This window comes from Cryptotermes secundus, unplaced genomic scaffold, assembly GCF_002891405.2.
Source record: "Cryptotermes secundus unplaced genomic scaffold, Csec_1.0 scaffold179, whole genome shotgun sequence".
In the NCBI taxonomy this organism is placed as follows: domain Eukaryota; kingdom Metazoa; phylum Arthropoda; class Insecta; order Blattodea; family Kalotermitidae; genus Cryptotermes; species Cryptotermes secundus.
Window position 1 is genome coordinate 1,061,068 of NW_019724586.1, and position 24,330 is coordinate 1,085,397.

A 24,330-nucleotide genomic window follows, 5' to 3' on the forward strand; every position below is an offset into this window, starting at 1 on the left:
TTACACACCTTACAATCATTAGCTGTTGCAGTGTTACAATTACTGCTTACAATATCTCGGCAATACTGGACTGTCTTCTTTGGCGGTTGGATCCAGACTAACTGTTCGAATGCATTCAACCCCGTTTTATAACCTCGGCCGCTGCTATGCAAATGAACCCTCTGTTATAACCATGGAGACTCCTGTTAGAACTACAATAGAGCGATTGTTGTTTCCTATGCAACGGTCTATTCTAGCGTTTCCCTAGAAGTGACTCTTCTGGATTCCAGACACGTTACAGGATGTTTCAGTAGCCATAAATGCTTTGTGACAGTATACCGGCAGAACATTCTGGTATTGACTCCTTTTGTGAATTTGTGACATCACCAAAAAATAAACAGCATTCAAAGCACTTGCTTGCATGTGCTGTGATGCAGAACATCTGCTTGCAGAGAGCTGATATAGTACTTATAAATTAGGGGAATGAGATCAAAGATAAGTGGGATGGCTGTACTATAATGCAGACATATTTATAATTCCAAAGTATTTTTTCATCAGCCCTGAATACAGTGACTTCAAGATGCAGTTTGATTAAAATGTCTGTGTGTAACAGTCCATCAACAGTGCAAGAGATTGTTCCCTTTTCTTCCACTTACACTTTTAACACAACATGTTTTGGCCATAGGTCTCCTCATAAATTAAAACTGCTACACTGCATTAATATGTGCTAAAATGACATGCTGTAGTCCACTTAATGTAATAAAATAAAATCCATTAAAATTTTCCTTACTTTTGTGAAATTCTATTCCACCTCACAAGGGGTGTCATCCACTTGTTTAGAACTACGTGTTTCTCTCCAGGTGCTTTATTGCAGCAGCTTGTTTAAGTTCGGTAGCCCATTCTGCTACGTCTGCAATGTGTAATATACCCCTTGCTTTTGCGTTGTTCCCTCTAGCAGTGTGTGGTGTTGTGTTGTCTTCATTGGTATACTAGTGTGGTGTTGTGTTGTCTTTACTGGTGCCCTAGTGCACTAGTGAAGACAACAGCATACGCTGCTAGAGGAAACAACGCACAAGTAAGGGGTGTATTACAGATGGCAGACATAGCAGAACAACAGGCTAACTAATATAAACATAAGCTGCTGCAATAAAACACCTGGAGATAAACATATAGTTCTAAACAAGTGGATGACACACCTTGTCAGGTGGAATAGAATTTCAGAAAAGTAATGAAAATTTTAATGGATTTTACTTTATTTTATTGTATTAAGTGGACTACAGTGTGTGATTTTAGCACATATTAATACAGTGTAGCAGTTTTCATATAGTAAGACACCTGACGATGGCCATCTAGGGCCAAAACATGTTGTGTTAAAAGTGTAAGTGGAAGAAAAGGGAACAATTTGTTGCAATATTGACAGACTGTGTTACACATAGAAGTTTTAATATGGCTTGCATCAGGATGTTTAAATACAGGAATGCAGTTCGATGTTCACAGAAATGGAAACTGAACTGATGTTACTCGTACATAGTAACTCCTATGCAAATGATGAAGTGTCTGATTCTGATTATAATGAGGTGAGGGAGGAAGGCAAGGAACAAAACCTGTAAGACACTTGTGCAGGTAGTCCTCACCAGACAGATTTGGAAGCTGAGTAAACAAGGCATCAGGGGCCTCCACCCCATACAGATGGGAAAGGACTTAAGGTATCTGTAAAGGACCAGTCATCAACTCTGAAATAATTTGGAACATGTTTCTTTAGTAACACTATAGGATTGAACTATTTCTTTCATAGTTTGTGCTTCCTACAGTGAAATTGAGCCTGACTAGACATGGGGTTTGGATTGGTAATTGGATTTATTTGACTCTTACAAATTGTAACTACAATTAATTATAGCACTGTTACTAATTCACACTCTTTACAGTTCGGTAAAGCACCCATTAAGTCTTCTGTATTTCCACTAGGCATTACCTGGTATGGTTCCCAGCAATGTCTTCTGTATCTGTTGCTCAGCAGCTCCTGTCCTCACAAGCTGACAACTACTGCACATCTAACCCATGATGGTAACTCATGATCTCAAATTCACTGTCAAAGTTACGTTATGACCGATGGTCAGTCGGCCAGTCTATCTTGGTGTCAAGCTGCACCTGGGGCCCCAGACCAGATTTTTGTTGCCCTCAGACAGTTGTGGGTTTGTTTGTGTGGGGGCACCCTGGCTGACAAGAGGATTGGTCTGTCATTTACAATTGCAGCTGACCCTCAGCAGCTCAGTCATATTTATGGCATTCAAAATCAGTAGTACATATCACTGTGGCTCAAGTAAGGTTTGAATGGTATTTTTCCTGTTTTTTAAAGATTGTTTTGGCATGAATATATAATGTATAATGAATAATGTAGAGATAAATTTCTACTGATCATTGTTTCCTTGGAATGGGGGATTATCATATACAAGGAAATTTTCAAGCACATGCAAATCAGCTGCTTAAGAATTTATTACCTAATGGATTTGCTTTGTGACCCACAGTTTTGCACAATGGGAATGAGTTACTCTTAGTAGTCAGTAACTAGCGAACTCCATGGAGCTGAGTCCTTAAGAAGCCAGCGGTTGCTTAGCCTCACAGAAAGTCTCAAACTGAGCTGTAGCATTGAAGTGAGGATGAATCATTGATAGAGGTTTCTTGTTTATGAAGTGAACTCTTGCTAAAGCAGAAAATAATTTGGTTCATTACAGCAGTGGGATGGTTTCTTTCTATGAGTAATATGGAATTCAGAGGATTTGAAAGCTTACTTTTAAAACTCCTCAGATACTGCAGACTAACTTGGAAGGTCAAATAAGGTGTCTCTGTGCTGGTTTAAGGTGTGTAATATTTTGTGAACAAAGTTTTTGAATGTTGTTACAAAAGTACTGATGTAATGAAAGATGGATAAACTGTAGACTTCCATGAATGTCATGCATTGGCCCATCGCTGTCATTCAGTTTTATCAATCTCTTTTTATATGTCTATATGTATAAAGAAACATTCCATTTAATGTTTGAAATATCTTGGTACCATGTACAAATATGAACTGATCTTTATTTTAGTAGAACTCTTATGAAATAAATAACACATTTTACATTGTCTCCATGGTATGACAAGATAACATTCATGCTCTGAATAACAATCCAGTTCTGTACTTCTGCACCAACAGATCACTTGTTATAATTTTATGTTTGCCTAAAGTAAATCTTGATACTTCATTAAGCAAGAAAGCTTCTGACAGTTAGATACACCTGAAAATTATTTATGTCTTGATTACTTGTGCTGTTTAAATCGTTAAGGATCACTGTGAAAGCAAAGAGCTGGAATGTCAGTGTTTGTGTGTCTTGTTGAGAATAATCACATTCAGTAATCAGTGTTTCTGAACTGGTGAGACAACAAGAATCGTAATCTTGAATTGTGGTATCATGGTATATTATTACTCAATGGTACTATTTATTTATTTTTACAGTAACCACCTATGTGACATATTGCATCCTTGTTTGATCTGTGAGACAGTCCCTCAGTACACATCGTCACCAGGTGTTCCAAGAACTGCATAACAGCACACTACTGAACTCTTAAGTGAATCGGTTACCGTCATGGGTTTTACAGGTTCACTTTAATACATTTTGGTTAAGATTTCCTTTATGGTTTTTAATTCATTTTCTTTTTATATTATTACGCATGAGATATATGCTCCATCTATCAGTTTATCACATAGATTGTGGCTGCCTTTCTAAACATGCTGTCACGTGTCCGGGGTTCCGTGACAATTACTGGGTTGCGGATTAGACAAAGCTGTTTTATTGGACAACTCGTTTACAGTTTCGCTTACAATCACCCTGAAATACTATGTATCTTGCAGACAATGTGACCTGACTAGCCCATCTTCTTGATCTGTGCAGCAATCCAGTCTTCTCTCTCTGATATCAGTTCTGACCTCACTTGGTCTGTTATAACTGACAGTTGGATGTCCTAGAAGACACCTTGTTCAAGGGTTCTGTTTCACGTGTTAGCTAGTATATCCGTTGCAGCAGGAACTTTGCTAGTTAGCTAGTGTATTCATTGCCACAGGAACTTCACTAGTTCTGGTTTTTCATTTTCGTGGTAACGTCTCTTGTGTATGCCTTGTCGCTTCAACCTGTTTCATTGTCATCCCCACAATGCTGTGGAACTGTGGATACCTAGCCGTTGCCTAACAGTGGGTGCCCGCTTTGACTCAGATATTCTGGCTTTTAGACTGCATGCCACAATACTTTACAAAACAAAAAATGTCTTCTGTGAAGGTCATGTACTCATGACACTCTTTCTGCCAGAGACCTAGTATCACTGCTTGAACCACTGGACAGATATACTTCAAATTCAGCATGGGAGATTTTTACCAAAAAGTGTCACAAAATTGCAATTTTCAGCCATATTGATCCATAGTAAAGCCTGGTTTAAACAAGGCCATAAATGAACTTTTCCATTTATCCCATAAATTGCTCCACGGAGTTTGTTAAAATTTGGTGTAGCAGATTTCCACCAGAAGTCAGTGAAAACTTCCAGTTTGCATAGGGCCATAAATGGAATTTTCCATGTATCCCATAAACCCACAGTTTATGGTGAAATTCTGTATGACAGCATTTGACTAATTAGCATTTTATTGTCCCTATTTCTAGGCATGTTTAATAGATTATGCCATTGGTAATTTTGTGTACAACATTACAGCATACACCCTTTCCAATATATTTATGTTTGTGGGGGCAGCAGGAGCTATTAGGAATAATATGATGAGTAGTCCTAGGTTGTATCCTAATACTAAATTTTTTTTTGCTTTTGTTCACTGTTTCCAACTCCAAGAAATGTATAATTCGTTTTCCATAGGATACTTTAGAGTGGATATCATTAAATACTTCAGTGGTGTCCATGGTATTCCTGTTGTAGAAATTTGGAATGTCATCTGCATATCTATAAGTATCCCACCAAAAATATGATGTTAAGTGAGTAATGCCATACTTTTTAGTTCCAAATATTTCAGAAAGGCTTGGACTAAAACAGTTGATGGTAGAACATTCATTGCAAGGCCTTCTATTTATCTAAAATATTCTTAATAATGTCAGAAATAGTAATTTCAGTCCATTAGAACAATTTTCTGTTTATCGGCGCTTTTGTAAAGTCTAAATAAAGGCTTTGCATTACCTGATTAGTATTAGGTACTAGATTAGTGATACTGGCTATTGGCGTAAATAGCAAATGTGGCCATGCCATAGCTCAAGCGTTTAGTCGCTGGCTTCCCACTGTGGCTGCCCAGGTCTGGTCAGGTGGAATTTGTTGTGGACAAAGTGGTGCTGGGGCAGGTTTTCTCTGAGTACTTCAGTTTCCCCTGTCAATCTTCATTCCACCAAATTCTCTATCGTCATAATCACCTGGGGGCAGGCTACAATAGGCCAATCAGTGGCCGCTGTGCCGAGTGGACCCAGTTGGACTCCACCCCCCACTAAGTGAATTAAAAAAAAATAGTAAATGTTATATATTTTTATAGTAGGGTCTGATCCTCACATTGCTGTACTTTTCTTAAAACCAACTAATGCTATGTTCATATTACATCAATTTCTTGAATGAAACCAATGTAATAAAATTACTGTAGGTTCATTAGTGCTAGATCACCTCAGCATTGCCCCTTATGAAGTAATTTAGAGCTAATGGAAGATTGAAGAATGTTGTCATGTGGGATGTGATGCTATGTAGAAGGGTAGAAGACCCTGATGATAAGAGTAGCGGTTCCGGGTTCCTCTAAAAGGTTGCCAGCATTCTACGGGCATATAGGACTTCATACCAGAAGACTATCTTCTCAGTATACTAAGCCTCCAGACAATGACAAATGTGGGACGTCCAGAAACCTAGTAGGCAGAGGAGCACCCAACCACGACTTTTTGTTGATGTTGTTTATTTAAAAATCCCCGTTTTTCTCTTGGTAACCATGTTACCTTAAATGTCTAGAGGAAGAGAATGGGGGTAGTGCTTTGACCTCCAGCTGTAGTATATTCAAGAGAAAAACTCAAAGTATGAACCTGTTCAGTTTTAACATTCAGTACAATATACAATGTTGGACAATTAACTATTGCCTGTTACAACAGTTAATTTTTCTTGACATCATTTTGGTGCTTGGACGAACATAAGATTAACACGGCACCAATACCTGAGGTTATAATGCAGTTTGTATTGAAGATTTACGCCTTACTTGGCCGCGCCTTAGCTCAAGCTGTTAGTCGCTGGCTTCCCACCTCGGCGGCCCGGGTTTGGTCAGGTGGGATTTCTGGTGGACAAAGTGGCGCTGGGGAAAGTTTTCTCCGAGTATTTCGGTTTCCCCTGCCAATCTTCATTCCACTAATTGCTCCACAATCACCCTCACCTATCATCTGGGGCTGGTACAATAGGCCAGAAGTGGCCGCAGTACAAGGGACTTAGTCCCACCCCACTAGCAATAAAAAAATGCTCCTTCGAAAGAACAAACCCTGTTCTTCGGTAAGCTCACGAAAATTTCGTGGAAGTGTATATGGCAACAAAGTCATAGCTATCCCATTTATTAATTTCACAGCAGTTCACGGTGTAAACAAACTATGACACCACAATCGCAACTTAAGTTACGACTACTGCCTGATATTTATAAAACACCAAGATCAAATACCAGAACGCGCCTCAAATATTGCGGTTTTCTACAAGATCTAAATTCGTCGGGATAGCTCAGTAAAATGACTGGCTACAGGTTGGACAACCAGGGCTCAATTGCTGGCCGGGGGAGTCATTTTTCGATACTGCGTCCTGACTGGTTCTGCGCCCTATCCAGATTACTATTTAATGGGAACCGAGAAATCTTCCGTTAGGTTTTAGGGCGACCGGAGCCTGAAATTGGCCGATCACCCCCCGGTTTAGAATATGTGAAGCTTGAACTCTACTCCGCCTTACGACATAATGGAGCGGTGCTTAAACATAGGGATCTTTGGTGTTAGAAAGCAACCCTCAAATATGTATATTTGTGTATAGTGTTCTGCCACTTTACAAATTACAGTATTTAACCTTCCAGTCCGCTTTTTCAGCGCCTTGACCTCATACACACGTTTGTAAAGCATGTTATCTCGGTATCAAAGTCATTATCGTTCGATAGTGTTATTAACCTCATCTGCTTGAACGGATGTATGTTTAATGTCAAAGCGATTAGTTATACTACGTAACTTTTCATTGTTACAATTAACGTTTCTCTTTTATTTCTTCTGTATAATTTAAAGTTGATGAAAAAGTAGTTTACTGGCGATCATGAATAAGCAACGAAGTCTGGCCATATCTTTCATACTGCGCTGGATCTAGCAGAACTATTAAAACTACATTATTGTTATTATACAGATTCTGTAACTGTTAAAATTATCGATTATAACTTCAAACTTTCGTATCATCGCCATATTTGTAGCTCTTGACTTTCAATCACTATTTTATACACAGTACGTAGGAATGTTTATGATTTATCTCCGTACCAAATTCCACATGCCTAAGTTCAGTGGCTCCCTAGTTATCGCCATCAGATCGAAGGCCAAATAAAATGCTGGTGTGGCTGTCATGTTTTTTAAGATTTTACAAAAGTTGCACGTCTTTCTAAAACCTACCATCCCTTCAGGACCTTAATGCAAATGGAGCTAATGACACTCGCCGTACACGTTTTCACGTCAACCATCTTATTATTGCTGACTAAAATATTTGAACGTATCATGTTGGTGAGGCCTCTAATGACATACTTGCATACCAAGTTTCGTGAAAATCCATCTTCTTATTCTTCAGCTAGAATAGACAAACAAAAATCATGATACTCCCAACTGAGTAGGATAAACCTACTCAGTTGGGTCCGTTAGAAAGAGCTGGTCCAGTGATTGAGACTAGCTCCTGAAGAAGGAGACGGATCCAGTCTCCGAAACGTCGTGGTCTTTTGTCTTTTATATACCACACGATGGATGAAGTCCAAAAAAAAGTACAGTATACACCATCGTCAGAATCCTTTGAGGTCTATCAGAAAGCATGATCTTAGAAATCTATTTTTTTTATTGCTAGTGGGGTGGGGCTAAGTCCCTTGTACTGCGGCCATTTCTGGCCTATTGTACCAGCCCCAGATGATAGGTGAGGAGGGTGATTGTGGAGCAGTTGGTGGAATGAAGATTGGCAGGGGAAACCGAAGTACTCGGAGGAAACCTGCCCCAGCGCCACTTTGTCCACCACAAATCCCTCTTGACCAGACCCGGGATTGAACCCGGGCCGCCGAGGTGGGAAGCCAGCGACTAACCGCTTGAGCTATGACGCAGCCATCTTAGAAATCTAACTCGCGGAGCCGAGTCCACCCAAGAATCTGGAACATTATATGGAACTCTAAGGTTCATTATCGTGTTCACAAAAGCCCGCCACTGGCCTCTAGGGAAACGTGCTTTTTCCTTTCAAGGAATGGAAGTAGACTAAAAGTCAGCAATTACTGGAATGTGCCGGGTAAAAAAGACTATTTCATTATGGGCGGAGTTAATTTTTTTTAACTAATTCGTCTTCTGTCAAACACGATACGGACCCATTTCATTTTCTGAACTGTGGGGTATTTGAATTGGCGGTATTTTATACGTCTTCGGTAGAAAGGAACAATTTTTATCTATTGGTTGGATCTCTGCGGAAGACGACTGTCACATGTTTCGGTTCCGTGGAGGCAGAATCGTCCACCCAGCGTGGTTCGAAATTGTATTTTATTATAATTAATGTGATACGGCTTATAGAATGTGTTACGTTTTGTAGTTTTTTATGGTGGTGCTCTTGTGTGATTAAATTTGTGATCTTCCCACTCACTATAATGCCTGACTCATCTGTTCCTAGAAGTATATCGTCATGTGCAAGGTAAGCCCCGGTCTCTTTAACTTATGGGAAGTAGTCTTTAATTTTTAGTTTTTATAGTCTGTTGCTTACCATGTGGTCATTTTACCGGAGCGACTTAATGCAATATGTTTAAACCATCAAATGAATTTGTATAAATGTGGGAGTACTGAAACATCTTGAAAATGTTAGAAATAAGTATATGGTTTTCGTCCACTCTTATAGAGTATAGTTCTGGAGCCAAATAGAATATTAGAACCTCTGGTGAGTATATAAGTCGTCTGTTACATAAAACATGAAGGTGAAAGTAATTTTCCATAGTTAGTGGTGATCATGAATGAAGGAAGTGGTTTGCATATTTTACTTATACTGCTCCTTGGAGCAGTCTCATTTGTGTGGATAAACCCTGAATGTCTGGCATAAGCTGACTTAATAAGTTTCTGTGTACGTACTATGACTATATTGTCCAGTTCAATTTTGAGGTTAGGTTATCACTGTCTCTCATGCTCAGTGTTATTTCTGTGTCTAGTTTCAATAGGTATATCCCATTTTTTGTTGTGACAGTTCAGGATTATTACAGTTAATAGTTTGCAAACTGTAACACTAATTTTATTACTCTCATTAGTTATGAAATGTATTTCTTTTTATCCTTCTTTATATTGTTTTTAACTCCCTTGTCCAAGTTTCTCCTTCATTTAAAATATTGAGCACATTCTGGGTCACCATGGATGGGGGATAATCCTAATTGAATACTGAATTGTATACAGAGACAGACATATATCTGTGTTCTGTGTGTGATAATTGCTTGAAATCCCGTCAGGATACGTGCTCTCTTGCCTGAGGCTTGAAGCTTCCAAGGCAAAGGAGGAGTGGAACCTAATATAGTGTTACCTTTCTTTATTATGGTACTGTCAGGTGGTAAATTGGTATATTGTGTCGGTATTAATCCGTACCTTTACTAACATGCAGTTCTTTGGTACTGTTTTCCAATTTATATATACTATTCTGTATTGTAAACCAAAAATATAGCATATTGCAAAAATAAACTCTTTAAAACAACCATGCAAGGAAACATGTAACAAATCTAGGAATGTTATGTGTAATTATTTCCGTATTGTATTCATCTTGTAACATCATATGGTTTAGCATATTCACAACAAGTACTAGCATTTATTTTATCAGTACAGCATACCAGCTTCAAACTTCGTATCTCTGAGTGATACTAGACTGGACTTGTTCATGTCAGTGTTGTGGTAAAGGAGTATAAATTGGCAGGCAGAGGAATTTTTTCCCACCACTCACCTAGATTTTGAGGGGTATGTCTTTCATTTATAATGAACTAACATCATGGAGCAGAGTCATTTTTGAGTTTCTTCATTGGTTGCATCCTGTTGTGTGTTTCAGATAAATGGTAGACATAATTCCTATATATATTTTTCAGAAGCTAAGATTCATACAGTTAGTCAAGGTATTCCCTGTCTTTTAAGGGGCTGAGAGGTTCATTACAAGAACCTGCCACTCATTTCTATACTGAGCTAGGTCAATCCATTCCAAACCCCATGCATCTGTTAATTTTCATATTATCCATTCATCTTCACCTATATCTTCCAAATGGCCTCTTCTCTTTATGTTTACTGACCAAAATTTGTATGAATTTATCTCCTACCCTCATTAATCTCAATGACCTTCATTTGATCATCCTAATAATATTCAGTGAATAGTACAAATCATGAAGTTCTTTGTCAAGAAATTTTCTCCAGCCTCCTGTCAGTTCTTCTGGATGACCAGGGTAGCGTTCCTGGCAGGGACAAGATTTTTCTCTTTTCCACTGTGTCCAGACTGGCTGTGGGGTCCACTCAGCCTCCTATCCAGTGGGTACTGAGGCCCTTTCCCTAGGAGTAAAGTGGATGGGGCATGAAGGTGACCCCTAATCTCTATCTAGTGCCGAGGTGAAGAATGGTGGAGCTATACTCCACTCCCCTGTATGTCTTCATGACATAGTGCTTAATTAATCAAGCACAAGAACAGCTTCTTCCCTCTTAGGATCACCACCCTTTTGTCAAACATCTTCATTCTGTTGGTAATATTATATTTTAGCATTTAGCATATAGAATTTTCAGTCCAGACATCATAAAATATTGTTGTATGTAGATTAAATAACTTAACAGCTTAATAATACCTTGAGAACCTGTATTGTTCCCTTAATGGGCAAACTAATTTTTACATTATGCACATTATACAAAGTGAGAGGTGACATTATAGTTTGTATGTCTTAATCTTTACATTTCTAGATAAAATAATGTAGAACAAAAGATTCTGAAATGAACAATCACAAGCATTATCCAGATTTAATCTGTTTTTTTTTTTGCTAGTGGGGTGGAACTAAGTCCCTTGTACTGCAGCCACTTCTCCTCTATTGTACCAACCCTAGATGATAGGTGAGGGTGATTGTGGAGCAATTGGTGGAATGAAGATTGGCAGGGGAAACCGAAGTACTCAAAGAAAACCTGCCCCAGTGCCACTTTGTCCACCTCAAATCCCACTTGACCAGACCCGGGATCAAACCCGGGCTGCTGCTGTGGGAAGCCAGTGACTAACCGCTTGAGCTATGGCGCGGCCCTAATCTGTTCTTAATTCTTTATGAACAAGGGTTCCATTTATTGCCCTTATTCCCATATGACCTTTGTCACATATTTTGAGAGTTTATTAGTTAAAGTATGCTGGCTTCTGGGATGTAATGCCATGTATTTTGAACTTGTGCCCGACTACATGGCACTACTACTGAGAGCCAGTATGGTTCATAATCTCTGCTCTGACTGACTCAAATCCAACAAAGATTCGTTATTTATCCCTATGTTATGATTTTTTCCTTCATTCGTTTTCTTGTAGGTAGGGCTTCTGTGCTTTTTTCATACAGTACTTATGCTATTATACAATAAATTAACATCATTATGGACTAGAAGCTGATGTGTCCCATAAATTCCAGACCCTCCTGGTTTCCTTGGAGCTCTGTAATGTATTCAAAAGCAAACTTTAAAAGCAGTGGCACTGAAACTGCACTTTGTTTTAAATTGTACTGAAAAGCAACTGCATCAGACAAATATTCATCTTTACAGACTTTACTGAAGTTATCATTTACACACATTTTAATTAGTCTGTTTAGTTTCATGAGTGTGAGCTATGTGCCAGAGTTGCTGTCACTCATTTTACAAGCATGTTGTGTTCCATATGCTGATGCCTTGTATGTTTTTTTACTCCTTCACAGAATTATAGTGACCTGACACACTCTTCTCTGTGCAAATGTCCCACTGTGTTTTGACAGGCAGGTGCTGTGAAACCATAATTTTCTTTTAGATCAAAGTTGTAGCTAGCATCTCTTTATTACTGGTTGGCAGATTTCATCAAAACATTGTCTGTCACCCTATTCTTAGCCAGCTCAGTCCAGCCCACATTACTGCAGCCTGTTCCCCTAAGAGCCACATTCTATATCTGTATTCCTGTTTTTGAAGTGACCATTTTTAAAAGTGATTTACAATTCAGATATATGTGCATGCCAAAAATAGATATTTGTATAATTAATTTTTTTTTTCTGGTGATGGTAATGGCACATGAATTTACTTCTACTAGAAATAGATTGCATTTTGTGTTAACCAGAATTATATACTTATGCAGTTTGTAATTTTATTATCACTGCAACAGAAAGTAAGTCTGTGTGGTGTTCTTAGTCATGGGATAATGCCATATAGTCCATCACTGGACCTTCCTAAGACAGATGACACAAGTCCACATCCTCATTCCTGTTTCCTCAAGAATCATTTTAATATTGTCCTCCCATCTATGCCTAGGTCTCACAAGTAGACTTCTTCCTTCAGGCTTTCTGACCAGAATTTTATGCATTTCTCATCATTGTTATGGGATCCACATGATGTGCCCATTTCAGTGCCCTTGATATGATGATCCTAATGATGAATAGTACAGATTATTAAGAATGTCTTCATGCAATTTTTTCCATCCTCCAAATGTGTGTTCTCTTGTCCAGATATTCTCTTCAACATCCAGTTCTCACACTTCCTTGGTCTGGGTGCTTTCCGTTTGTATGAGAGATCATACAAAACACCAGGTTAAACAAAGCAAAACTGTTTTACCTTTTAGCTGACCCATGTTGAACCTCTATAACATTCTTGAAAATTTATTTCTGTCAAGATGAAATTATACATTTGATTGTATAATACATGTCACCAGTACCACAATTAAGTAATATGTGAAGAATTTTGTGTATTTTAATTATTTCTGTGGTAATTGTCTTGGTATTTCAGCACATTCAGGCTCCACTAGACAGTAACATAATACTGGTAGAATTGTCAACAGTAGTTCATCTTCCATCTCTTCCACAAGTATCTCTTATGCATTGTTATCATCATTATTAGTATTTTATAATTTTGACTTTTGTTAGTGTGGTTTCCCTCATAGTGAAGGACATATCTTGGCCCATATGGGCACAAAGAAAGACATACCGTCACCTGAATATTGGAGTATTGTGTCTCTACTTCTGCGTGAAAATGAGATAATGCAGTTTTCTCGTTCTTCATATTGTGTTGCACTGTCTCCACATATTTCATAGGTTCATCTTTATTTGCAGATGTGAGGTTTCAGAATGTGTTTTGTTCTAAGTCACATTTTAAACTGCAGTTGATTCCCCAATTTGATATCCAGTTTCCTGAATATTTGTGTTCATGGACATAATACATTTCAGTGCCCAGCTGATATAGGTATTCAATATGAATGTATGTATATATTTATGTAGCATACTTTCCATAATTTTAAAAGAAAAAGAGGCTTATTAGATCACCTTTCTGTCTGTGTATCCCCACTAATTCATGAAAGTCAGAATAATGGAGTCCTGTGTCTGTATACGTATCCTGCTATTGGTGCTAAGCAACGGCTCAGTAAAAGGAGTTTTAGTATGCGTCATTTTCTGTGCAGTTTGTGAGATATAAAAGGAAAATAGGCGATTAGTTTTCCCAAGAATTTATTGTTCCTTGCCACATAATCATTTGCATGATTGCACTTGTTGGAATTTTATTATTGTCTTAAGTGATGCAAGTTACCTTGTTTAGTCTTTCATATTTTGTTTGTATGTGTGTCTGATTCCTTCTTCTGCTCTGCTTAATTTATAATTGGCCTTTGGGCTGCTGAGTAAATATATAAATAAATAAACAATTGAATTTTTACATCGCATCAGTAATGTCACAGTATTAAAATAATAATACTTTCTGAGTGACTGTAGTTTTCTAGAGTAATTTGTCATCTGTTAACCCATTAAAGCCCAGTGGTAAATAAATGTACCATATGCTGTAACATAATACAAATTTTATGTTACTTGTTTTGTGTGGTTCTCACAATAAACAGGGGTTGTTTCCCTAAACAGCATTAACTGGTTCGTTTTTGTAGTGGAGATATAATGTGTTCCCTGTGAGGTATGAATTGAATTTGTGTTAAACTGAATAGCTGTCTGGTGTAGAGTCCTTGCTCAGCTGGTTAAGACATTCCTTCTTCTGTAGCCGTGGAGACTCATTCCCATGTCTACAAGAGCATGGGATGACTCACTCACTCATCTGAACTGTGCCACATTTTCAAAACATCTGTTACCTATCTTTATGTCCTGATTTTTCCCTGCCTTTTGGTGATGAGACAGCAACATATAATTAGTATCCCTGTGTTTGCTTCTAGACCAACCTCATTACTAGCCTCAGTTAAAGTTTGTGTGTTTTTTATGGTAGTTGATTCATATCATCCGCATAGACCAACAGCTGATGTCCCCTGGGATGACTCCTGAGCCAGTTTGGTCCAGTTAATACCCCCGTCATATACCTCCAGATTGGTTTTAATATCATTTTCCAGTCAATGCTTACATCTCCCAAACTTCCATCCCTTCATATTTTCAAAGAAAACCTTTGTGTGGATTTCTCATCTCCCCATTCATGCTATATGCCCCACCTCTCTCATCTTCCTCGATTTGTTCGCCTAATAGGATGTGATGAAGAGAACAAATGACGCTTCTTAAGTTTCTCCATCTTTGTTCCTTCCTTTTTTTTTGTGTTCATTCATGTCAACACCAAATATAATTTCTTTGAGAGAAATAGAATAATTGTAACTGGGCCAATGATCTGTGTGTTCAGGTAGACGTAATTGGTTTGTATTCGAGATTCACCTGATTCAGACGCGAATAAAAAGATGAGTTAACCTTCTTCCTGCTTTCATACCTTTTTTCGTAGTAGAATGCTAGTACTATAACGACAAATATGCTGCTCCATGTATTAATCAAACCTCTTTGAACTAACAGTTAATAATCATTTATAGTTTCTAATACCACGCTACATAGCGTCTAAAACCGTATCGTAAACAGATTCAAGAGGGCGTTTTGAGATGGACTGGTGGATGAATTGTATTCAGTATAAATTATTATATGCGTTAGTACCGACAACGATTAAGTAGACTCATTTAAAATGGTAGCTTATTAAAACGTCTCTAATGCCAAGTTGATGGATGTTCCGGGTTTAAATAAGAATAAAGATATGGATATTTGATGTCCGTCTGGGAACCAATTTTATGTAATTCCTATAAAAATGGAAGGCCGGGATAGCTCAGTCGGTATAACCACTGGCTACAGGCAGGACGTCGGACGGGTCGGAGTTCGAGTGCCGGTAAGGTTATGAATTTTCTCCACGTCGTCCAGACCGACTCTGGAACCCACCCAGCCTCCTTATCCAATGTGTACCGGTGGCTCTTTCCCCGGCGGTAAAGCGGTCGATGCGTGAAGCTGACACTCACCTTCAGTTAGTGCCTAGGTCAAGAAAATGTGGGCCTATACATCCACTTCCCCATACGCCTTCATAGCAGTGTGCTTAATCAGTTAAGCACAGGGAAAACTTTTTTTTTTCACCTTTAAAGATGGGATTGTTGCTGTTTTCTTCTGTCTCTGAAAGCATATACTGGAATGCTATTTTGGAAAGGCCACGTCAACTTCATCCCACGTTTACTAAGTAGCTGTTCGTGACCGCCCTACTGTTTCTCATCTGAAAACTTCACAGTGAGTACTGTCGTTAAATAAACATATTACATGGAAAGTTATCGGAAAGTTGCGTTACATGTAGTGAAACGATCCTTCCTTTTCACCATTAAGGCCGATCAGGTTTGTATAGCGGTATCAGGTCTTATATTCGGAAGTCACTTTGTTCGAGTCTCAGCCGTGATACCGGCTGTCCTGACTGAGGTTTCTCGTAACATCAGAATGTCTAGATAAAGCCCTGAAATAGTCCGTGATGACCTCTTCAGACGTTAGTGATCTGCCATGCCTGCTCACCTTGCCAGTTGACTGAGTAGAAACAATATGGCTGCGATGTTTCTCAACAAAACCCCGCTAGCCCCTATCCTGTGCCGCATTAATTCAGTCCACCCCTTCATGTCCTATTTAAGGTCCATTTTTATAATATCCTTCTACCTACTCCTAGGTCTCCCAAATGGTCTCTTTCCTTCCGAGTCGAGTCTTATGTTACGACAGACGGTCAGTCGGCCAGTGTGTTCTGGAATAAAGCAACCATCTGGGGCTTACGACCAGATTTTTATTACTGTCAGACTTTTGCGAATTTGTTAATGTGGGGCGCTCTCTCTGAAGAGAGGACGGGTCTGTCGTTTACAATTGCTGCTGGGCCTCGCCAGCGCAGTCATTTTCGGGTCCGAGTCCCGTAGGACTCGAGACAATATTTTACTATCTCAGATTCGAGACTTGCCTTTTTGTCACCTCCTACGACTCCTAGGGCTACGGTGAAGGTATTCGACCCCGTCTCCGCATGAGTTTCACCGACATTATTAAAGTTATGTTACGACCGACGTTCAGTCGGTCAGTCTGTCTTCGAATAAAGCACTCATCTGGGGTTTAAGACCAGATCTTTATTACTGTCAGGTATTTGCAAGCTTGCTGATCTCTTTCATTCCCTCTTTCGGGCAAGAATTTTATACTGGTTTTCACCCCTCCCAACCGTGTTAGCCCACCCATCCATCTTATCTTCCTCGATGTGATCACTCTGATAACATTGATTGCAGACACGAAGTGCGAAGCTGAAGTATATTTTAATTTGTAGGTCTACGTTTGTGTATCGAAGACAGGAAGGGGACGAGAGTTCTGAACTAGATGGTAGCCAGCAGTCCGTTAATGTAAACTGTCAATTTCTTTGTGCATGTAATTTTAATTTGTCACTGTCTTTCCCAGATAAATTCAATTTTGCCACATTCTCGAGAGATATACAGGGTGATTCACGAAGTTTTACCCCCGCTTAGGGAGGGCATTCCTGAGGTAATTTGGAACAAAAAATGTTAATATACTAATGGTATCCAACTCATAATTAAAGAGATACAATAAATTGAAAACTGGCGAAAAATCTTTTTTCTCTTTGAATTTCAGTCAAAACAAATTAGAAATACAATACAAACACTTTTTAAATCGTTAATGTTTTAGGAAAGAAGCATTCTAAAACCATTTTTTCCCAATTTCTTAGTTTTGCATTATGCAACATTTTTCATCGATTTTGTGTTACAAAATTACATTATTTTCAGCATCCCATTCTGTAAACATACCAATGGTTGCATATCACACCCTTCTATAAATCTGTTTCCTTTAACCTGTAGTGCTTTAGAAGACGACTGGATTTACATAAGATTTTCAAAAATGTCTCCCTGCACGTCAACACAACGCGTCGCACGCATATGAACCGCTCTGCCTATCTACCTACGCGCAACATTCAAACCGGTCTACCTTATCTGCTGACATAGCTGACTGGAACGTATTGTCGCCCACGCTGAAGCATAGCGCTGCATTCACAATGAAGCGTTTCGAAAATCTATTGTTACTCCGTAACTATTGAAAATCGACCACAAGTTTATAAGGAAATTTTGCAGGAAATAACCCCAGGAATATGTACCATAAGCCGGGGTAAAACTTCGTGAATCACCCTGTATAAGGTACTTGTACATTATGGTTTAAACCTGCAGTTTGGTGTTCAGACATGGATCGATCTTAGATTCATCTCGCAAGCGCAGAATTTTATGCAGATCCGCGTGTTTACAAGTTCAGACATTATCGCCAAGAAATGTCTCCATCGACATGGCAAGAAAAATGTTTTAGACAAAATTTAGTTAGAGGAGAGAATTTGGCAGTGAAGGGACAAGCATTTACGTCAGCAGAATACTAGACATGGCGACGGATAGAAGAATCACAGCCCTGCCCGGATTTTAACCAGTCCATAATCAGCCATTTTTCTTGACCGAACTAACACTCTTGCCAGATGGAAACGCGTGCTTTGTGTACGGAGAATGTTATGTACAACAGTTCGGGCAACAAGTTGCCATTACCATGCGATGCCAATCAGAAACCACTGTATCTACGTCTCTAGCTGCATAGGGTACCAATACCGAACGTTCCGATCGAGCGGTTAGAACCGTTGGTCTTATTTAGTAGGTACCGGCAATGTTGACTTGAGTTTTCCGTGGTTTTCGTCAGTCCGTTCGAGAAATGTCGGGATAATACATTGAATTAGGCCACGACCGGTTCGTTCCACAGTTTTTCCAATTATTGGCCGATCATCCTGTCATTTGATGCTTTATAATCTGAGTTATTGACGCGTCGTTAAATAAACCTTGAGTAGCGTCACAGTTTATGAAGGCTCTCATGCGAAATAAAAGGCGTTAGGTGGGAAACCAAGTTATGGGAATGGTTATGACCAAACGATCGCCCTGGGAGGTTTCATGTTTTTTAATTCTTTTTTTTTTTTTTCTTTCTAGCAACAGAGATCTACAAAGCCCCTAGAAGCATATGAGTATACAGTTACTTGTGGTACGTAGCATGTCCACGAAAGTTTGATATTTGAACCTTAGAGCCGGAAGTCACAGTAGAGGTAATAAGACCCTTTACTGGGGTCTCAAAATATCCTGTAAGGTAATATTACGTAGCCTCTTCCATTCTATTTTTATTTGAAGAAGCCTTCTTCTGGTAGCAAATTTCTTTTGCTGGAATCCAGATACGTAAACTGCTGAGAGGTGGTAGGAAACACTGCACTGAATTACTCAGTCACCAAGTAGAATTTATGAGGACAAGTTCTTATAAGCCATATCATCATCAGTAATCTGTCAAGATGACAGGTCCACAGTCTCTTCCAAAACAATTCCTCCATTTAATGCGATTTAGAGACTTCTCCTTCAAATGACAGTATCCTCTTCGGTCCCCAAGGTCATCGAGCATCTTCTTACGTCTTCTTTCTCGTCTTCTTGTCACTTCTATCCGCCCCTCTATCTTTCCTTCGATAACTTCTTTTAGAAGGCAGTTTCTGCGTAAAACATGACCAATCCAATTAGCCTTCCGTTTTCTTATTTCGTGTAGGATATTCCTCTGCTCACTGACTCTAATTAACACTTCTTCATTTCTCACATAATCGGTCCAACTGATCTTCTCCATTCTTCTCCAACACCACATTTCGAAACTTTCCAGATGTTTCTGATCTACTGCCCTAAGTGTCCATGTTTCAGCCCCATACAGAGCTATGCTCCAAATGTAGCATTTCACTAGTTTCTTCCTCAAATTTAAGTCCAATTTGCTGGTAAAAAGATTCTTCTTCTTGCTAAATGCAGCTTTTGCCATGGCAATCCTGGATTTAATTTCACAAGTACACCTTCCATCATCTGTTAACAAGCTACCCAAATATTTAAAACATTTCACATTCTCCACTTGTTTTTGGTCTATCTTTATTGTGACTGGGGTTGGTTGTCTCGAAATTTTCATTACTTTTGTTTTCTCCACATTCATTTCCATGCCATAGCACCTTCCAATTTCAATTAGTCTATCAATCATGCCCTGTAGCACAGTTTCTTCCTTAGCCATTAACACAAGGTCATCTGCATATTTCACAGTTTGAATAATTTGCCCTCCTACTTTGAAGTCACCGAGCCCATCCAGAGCTTCCTTGGTAAGGCATTCGCTGTACAAGTTGAACAGAATTGGTGATAAACAGCATCCTTGTCGAACTCCTCTTCCAATCTGCACACTTCCTGTCTCCCCCCTGTCCAGTCGTACTCTAACTTTCTGATCCATGTACAATTTGCTAATCAATCTTCTTTCACGCCAATCGATACCCGTTTCTTTTAGGATCTGCATTAATTTGGTCCAGTTTACCCGGTCAAATGCCTTCTGCCAGTCTATGAAGCAAACACACAGTTCTTCATCTATCTCCAAAGTTCGTTCCGCTATAATTCTCATCATCCCAATTGCATCCCTGGTTCCTTTTCCTCTTCTAAATCCAAACTGATCTTCTCCAAGTACATCCTCTATTTTCCTTTCAATTCTTCTTTTAAGTATTTTTGCTATTATCTTTGCTGTATGTGCAATAAGGCTTATTGTGCGATGGTCGCTGCATTTTGTAGCTTTTGTCTTTTTCTTTAAGGCAATCATTGTAACTTCTGTAAATTCCTTGGGCCACTCTCCACTTTCATATATGGTGTTCATTAGTTTTGTCACTGTTTTCAAACCACCTTCTCCCAGCAACTTGAGCACATCTCCAGGTACATCATCATCTCCTGTAGCCTTTCCCTTCCTCATTTCCTTGATAGCTTTTTCCACCTCACTTTGTAAAATATATGGTCATTTCCCGTCTGTATCTACTTCTTCTTCTGGTTCAACTTCTAAGGTTTCTGGCCGATTAGGTCGATCATATAGTTCTGTAATATACTTTTCCCAAATTTTCAGCACTTGCCTCTGATCTACTATTCTATTCCTCTGGGAGTCTTCGATGCCAATATTTTGAATCCCATGATTATCTTTCCATCCTATAAGCCATATATCACAGTTAAAATAAATTGTGACATGAGGACGTTTCTAGGAATCGATTTGGCAAACAGGTTTCCCCGGAGATGAGATTCTTGGACACAAACCATCGCTGGGTGTTAAACAAGCGTGTCCATGGATACTAGAATGAAAGTTGTAGACTCTTTGAAACCAGACCGTTGCTGTGGAATCAACAGGCGTGCCCATGGATACTAGAGAGCGACATTTTCCTTGGATACCGGTACGTTATGTAAGCGGCTGTTCAGATAAGAACGGATTCATTCGTCAATCGTAAGTCATTCGTAAACCAGAAGACAGTCGTCGTAGTCCAGGCAGAATGGAGCGAGTCTTAGACGGTCATTTATCGCGAGCTGTTGTAAGTGATTGTGATTAAGAGAGACTGCAAAAGAAGGTGTCAATAAATCCAATCATCCACTCCAAACCCCTTTATTATTTAAGATTTGAAGTTTTCACGGCGGTGCTATGAAGAAAGCAGTCTTCTGGTTCCTCGCTCGCGGATTTTCTTCTTTTTTCTTCTACCCTGAAGATGGAGGCGATACGTTCCTCCGAAACCTCGGTTAACACAATATCTACACGGCGCCACATCCAAGAAGACTGTTTTCCCTTTATTATTAGTCACGGATCCATAAGCACGTGACCGCATGAACATATACGATGTTCACTTAACTTGCGCGTTCTGTGTAAGGAATTACAAATGGTGCGATAACACCCATCGTGCTCTTCATACTGCTTATAAGAATATAAAACAGAAAAATGGATCGGAATTGGAACACGTGTGCTCTTAGGATAGTGCGGAAAGATGAAAATAGAAAAAACAAGGCAGGAAAGGAACACGTGTGTTCATAGAATAGCGCGGGAAGATTCAGCATCCTGTGTAGTGTAACTGGGGCATGTGGTAGCGTAGTTTGTTGAGGCATTTTGCTGTAAGCCGGAAGGTTGTGGGCTCGATTCCCGATGAGGTGGATATTTCAATTTACCTAATCCTTCCAACCGCATTATGGCCCTGCAGTCGACTCAGCCTCTAACAGAACTGAGTACCAGGAATCTTCCTGAGGGTAAAGGGCAGCCGGCGCCCAAGGCTGACCTCACCGCCATCTGTGAGCCGATTGTCTGCAAAATGTGGGATCCTCGACATCTCACAACCCTGTGGGCCTCCAGGGCCTGTAACAGGCATAGCTTTACCCTTTTTGTATAGTGTAGCCTGTTCAATCTGTACGCCAGGCTCTTATTGTAACAATAGACTATATGAAAAGAATGAAACAAATCTGATTTCAGCGCATTCCAGGCTCAGTCAAGACTTTCAGTTGTTGTTGTTTTCAATACCGACCTTCTGGTGAAACAATTGAAGCATTTGTTTTCGCGTAGAATGACTTACTCTGGTTAAATTACATAAAGAAACACTGAAAATGTATTGGTATTGTAAGTGATCTTGGAATTAATGCCGCAGTGAATGCTTAATGCCATTCAGGTAAGCTGAAAGTCCGTTCATGAAACTTTTCCCCCCTCTGTTTTAAGTATTTATTGAGATAAGCGAAAGAGAAGTGTTTATTGCTATGTAAAGTGACCATTAAAACTGTCCGATCCAAATGTAAATTGACAGGGGTTAAACATTCGACAGTTCAATACGAGATTTAATCAGAATCGGTTTATTGGTTTCATGCTTACAGTAGGCGCTATAGGCTCCTCACAGAGATGTGAATGCACATAAAAAGGACCTCAGATGAAAATGAGAACCGTTCGTGGGCATCGTTGCACTGAAAGTTGTATCTACACGAATTTATGTTCGTAATTTAAAATTCAAGATATTTTCAAGCTAACTTCTCTACCGAGAGTCAAAATGTCGGTCACAGGTGAAACAGCAACGAAGGGCTAAAGTTCTGAGAACGTGTTGGCTGGTCGGGCCTGTTACACGCATCTGTGTGTTGATAATGGAGCAGTGAGGAATTGTGATTAGCAAAAGGTTTCCGAAGTACTTCTTGCAAGATAGCGCATTAAACTACGCCTCGTCTCCATGAAATTATTATATAGTAAATGCTTAAGCTTATACATAGACTTATGAATCCTATTACGTAAGATCGTTTGAGTTACATATTGTGACACGACGACTGAAGGCCGGAATAATGGAGCCAGGTGAGACGTCCACTGCTAGGCAACGGCTCGGTAAACATGTTCGAGCAGCAAGAAATACGCAAGCAACAATAGAGGTATTGTTGGAAACAGTGTTTTCTATTAGATCCGTGCAAAGTTGTTATAAAAGAAGAGAGCTGAAGTTTGGCAGGAGAGTGCTGAGTGCAGTTAAGTTGTGCAAGGAGGCTGAGAAGAGATGGCGATCCAGTTCAGTTGAGATATCTGCAGGCAGTTCTGTACTGGAGTCGGTGAAGGAGGAACCTGAGCGCGGGAAGCTGAAGAATCTCCATTGTTAGAAGCCTTTGCCAGGGAACTGCTGGTGAAGACACAGCAGGCTTGAAAAGGCTTAGCAGGTGCCGTGGTGGTTTGTGAATTGTGGAGATCAGCGGCGGTGCTGTAATTGCTTGTAGTTCTGAGTCGAGTGGTGCCAATAAATACAATATCCAATCAATACCTCGTCTGCAGTTTTCTACCTTGAAGATTTAAGCGATACGTTCCTCCGAAACGTCGTTTAACACTATATCTACACGGCGCCACATCCCAGAAGACAGCTTTCTTCCTAGTCACCGCCATGAAAACCTCAAATCTTACATTTTCAATTTGTTTATATACTAAAGATCATGTCATATCTTCTCTCTTCATTTGTCTGTGCCCACTCGTACCAGCTGAGTTTGGTGATCAGAAGGATCGAATTTAAGAATCTTGGAGGTAGTAAGACTATTGGGATGTAATACCATGTAGTGCGGTAGATAGATACCAACGTTTCGGAGAAACCTGCTGACTGTATTTTTATGGCAGACTCTAAATATGGAGGTAGCAAGTGTCTTCGAAATCTTATACATATCTGTGTACCGAACTGCACGGGCCACATCCAAGAATACCAGTCTTAATATTCACTGCAGTGAGAACGCTGTACTAATATCATTTTTGTACAAATCTAGTTTGTTCAGAGTAACTCCATGGCGCAAAGATGCTGTACTTGAAATTTTACAGCTGACCCAAAAATTTTCCTTTTTTTTTTCTTTGGACTTAACAGTTTACTATAATTTTCACAAAAAGCCCGCAATTAGACCTTCAGAGAGCCAGTTAAATTCAGGTCACTGCATCATATCCTGTATGTCTTAAGGTCATTTTAATATCCGTGCTACGCCCGTATCTGACATGAAGTGTCTTTGCTCGAAGTTTTCGGACTAAAATTCTGTGTGGATTTCTCATCTCCCCCATGCACGCTACATTTTCGTCCCATGTTTGCACAAATTTTGTAGACATACGCATTTGTTTTGTAATAACCCCGTATGTAATCTAACGCGATTCCCATGCAGGGTTATGAAGCTGGTACTGTAATTTCCGTTCGCCCGCAGTCATGCATAACGGGAGGGTGGAGTCCCGGGGTGACGTGCTACTTGTATGAAAGTGAAAGTGCGCCAGACAGGAAGAGA

General features: G+C 39.5%; 1 protein-coding gene across 1 annotated transcript in view; it reads left to right on the forward strand.

Moving 5' to 3' along the window:
- The first annotated feature begins 8,257 nt into the window (after positions 1 to 8,257).
- The window catches only part of LOC111862308 (inositol-pentakisphosphate 2-kinase), a 385,987-nt gene continuing 369,914 nt past the window's right edge, over positions 8,258 to 24,330 (forward strand). The window contains exon 1 of the mRNA XM_033750619.1: positions 8,258 to 8,898. Within this exon, the coding sequence (XP_033606510.1) occupies positions 8,890 to 8,898 (9 nt within the window). The 5' untranslated portion in view covers positions 8,258 to 8,889. The remainder of the gene's footprint in view (positions 8,899 to 24,330) is intronic.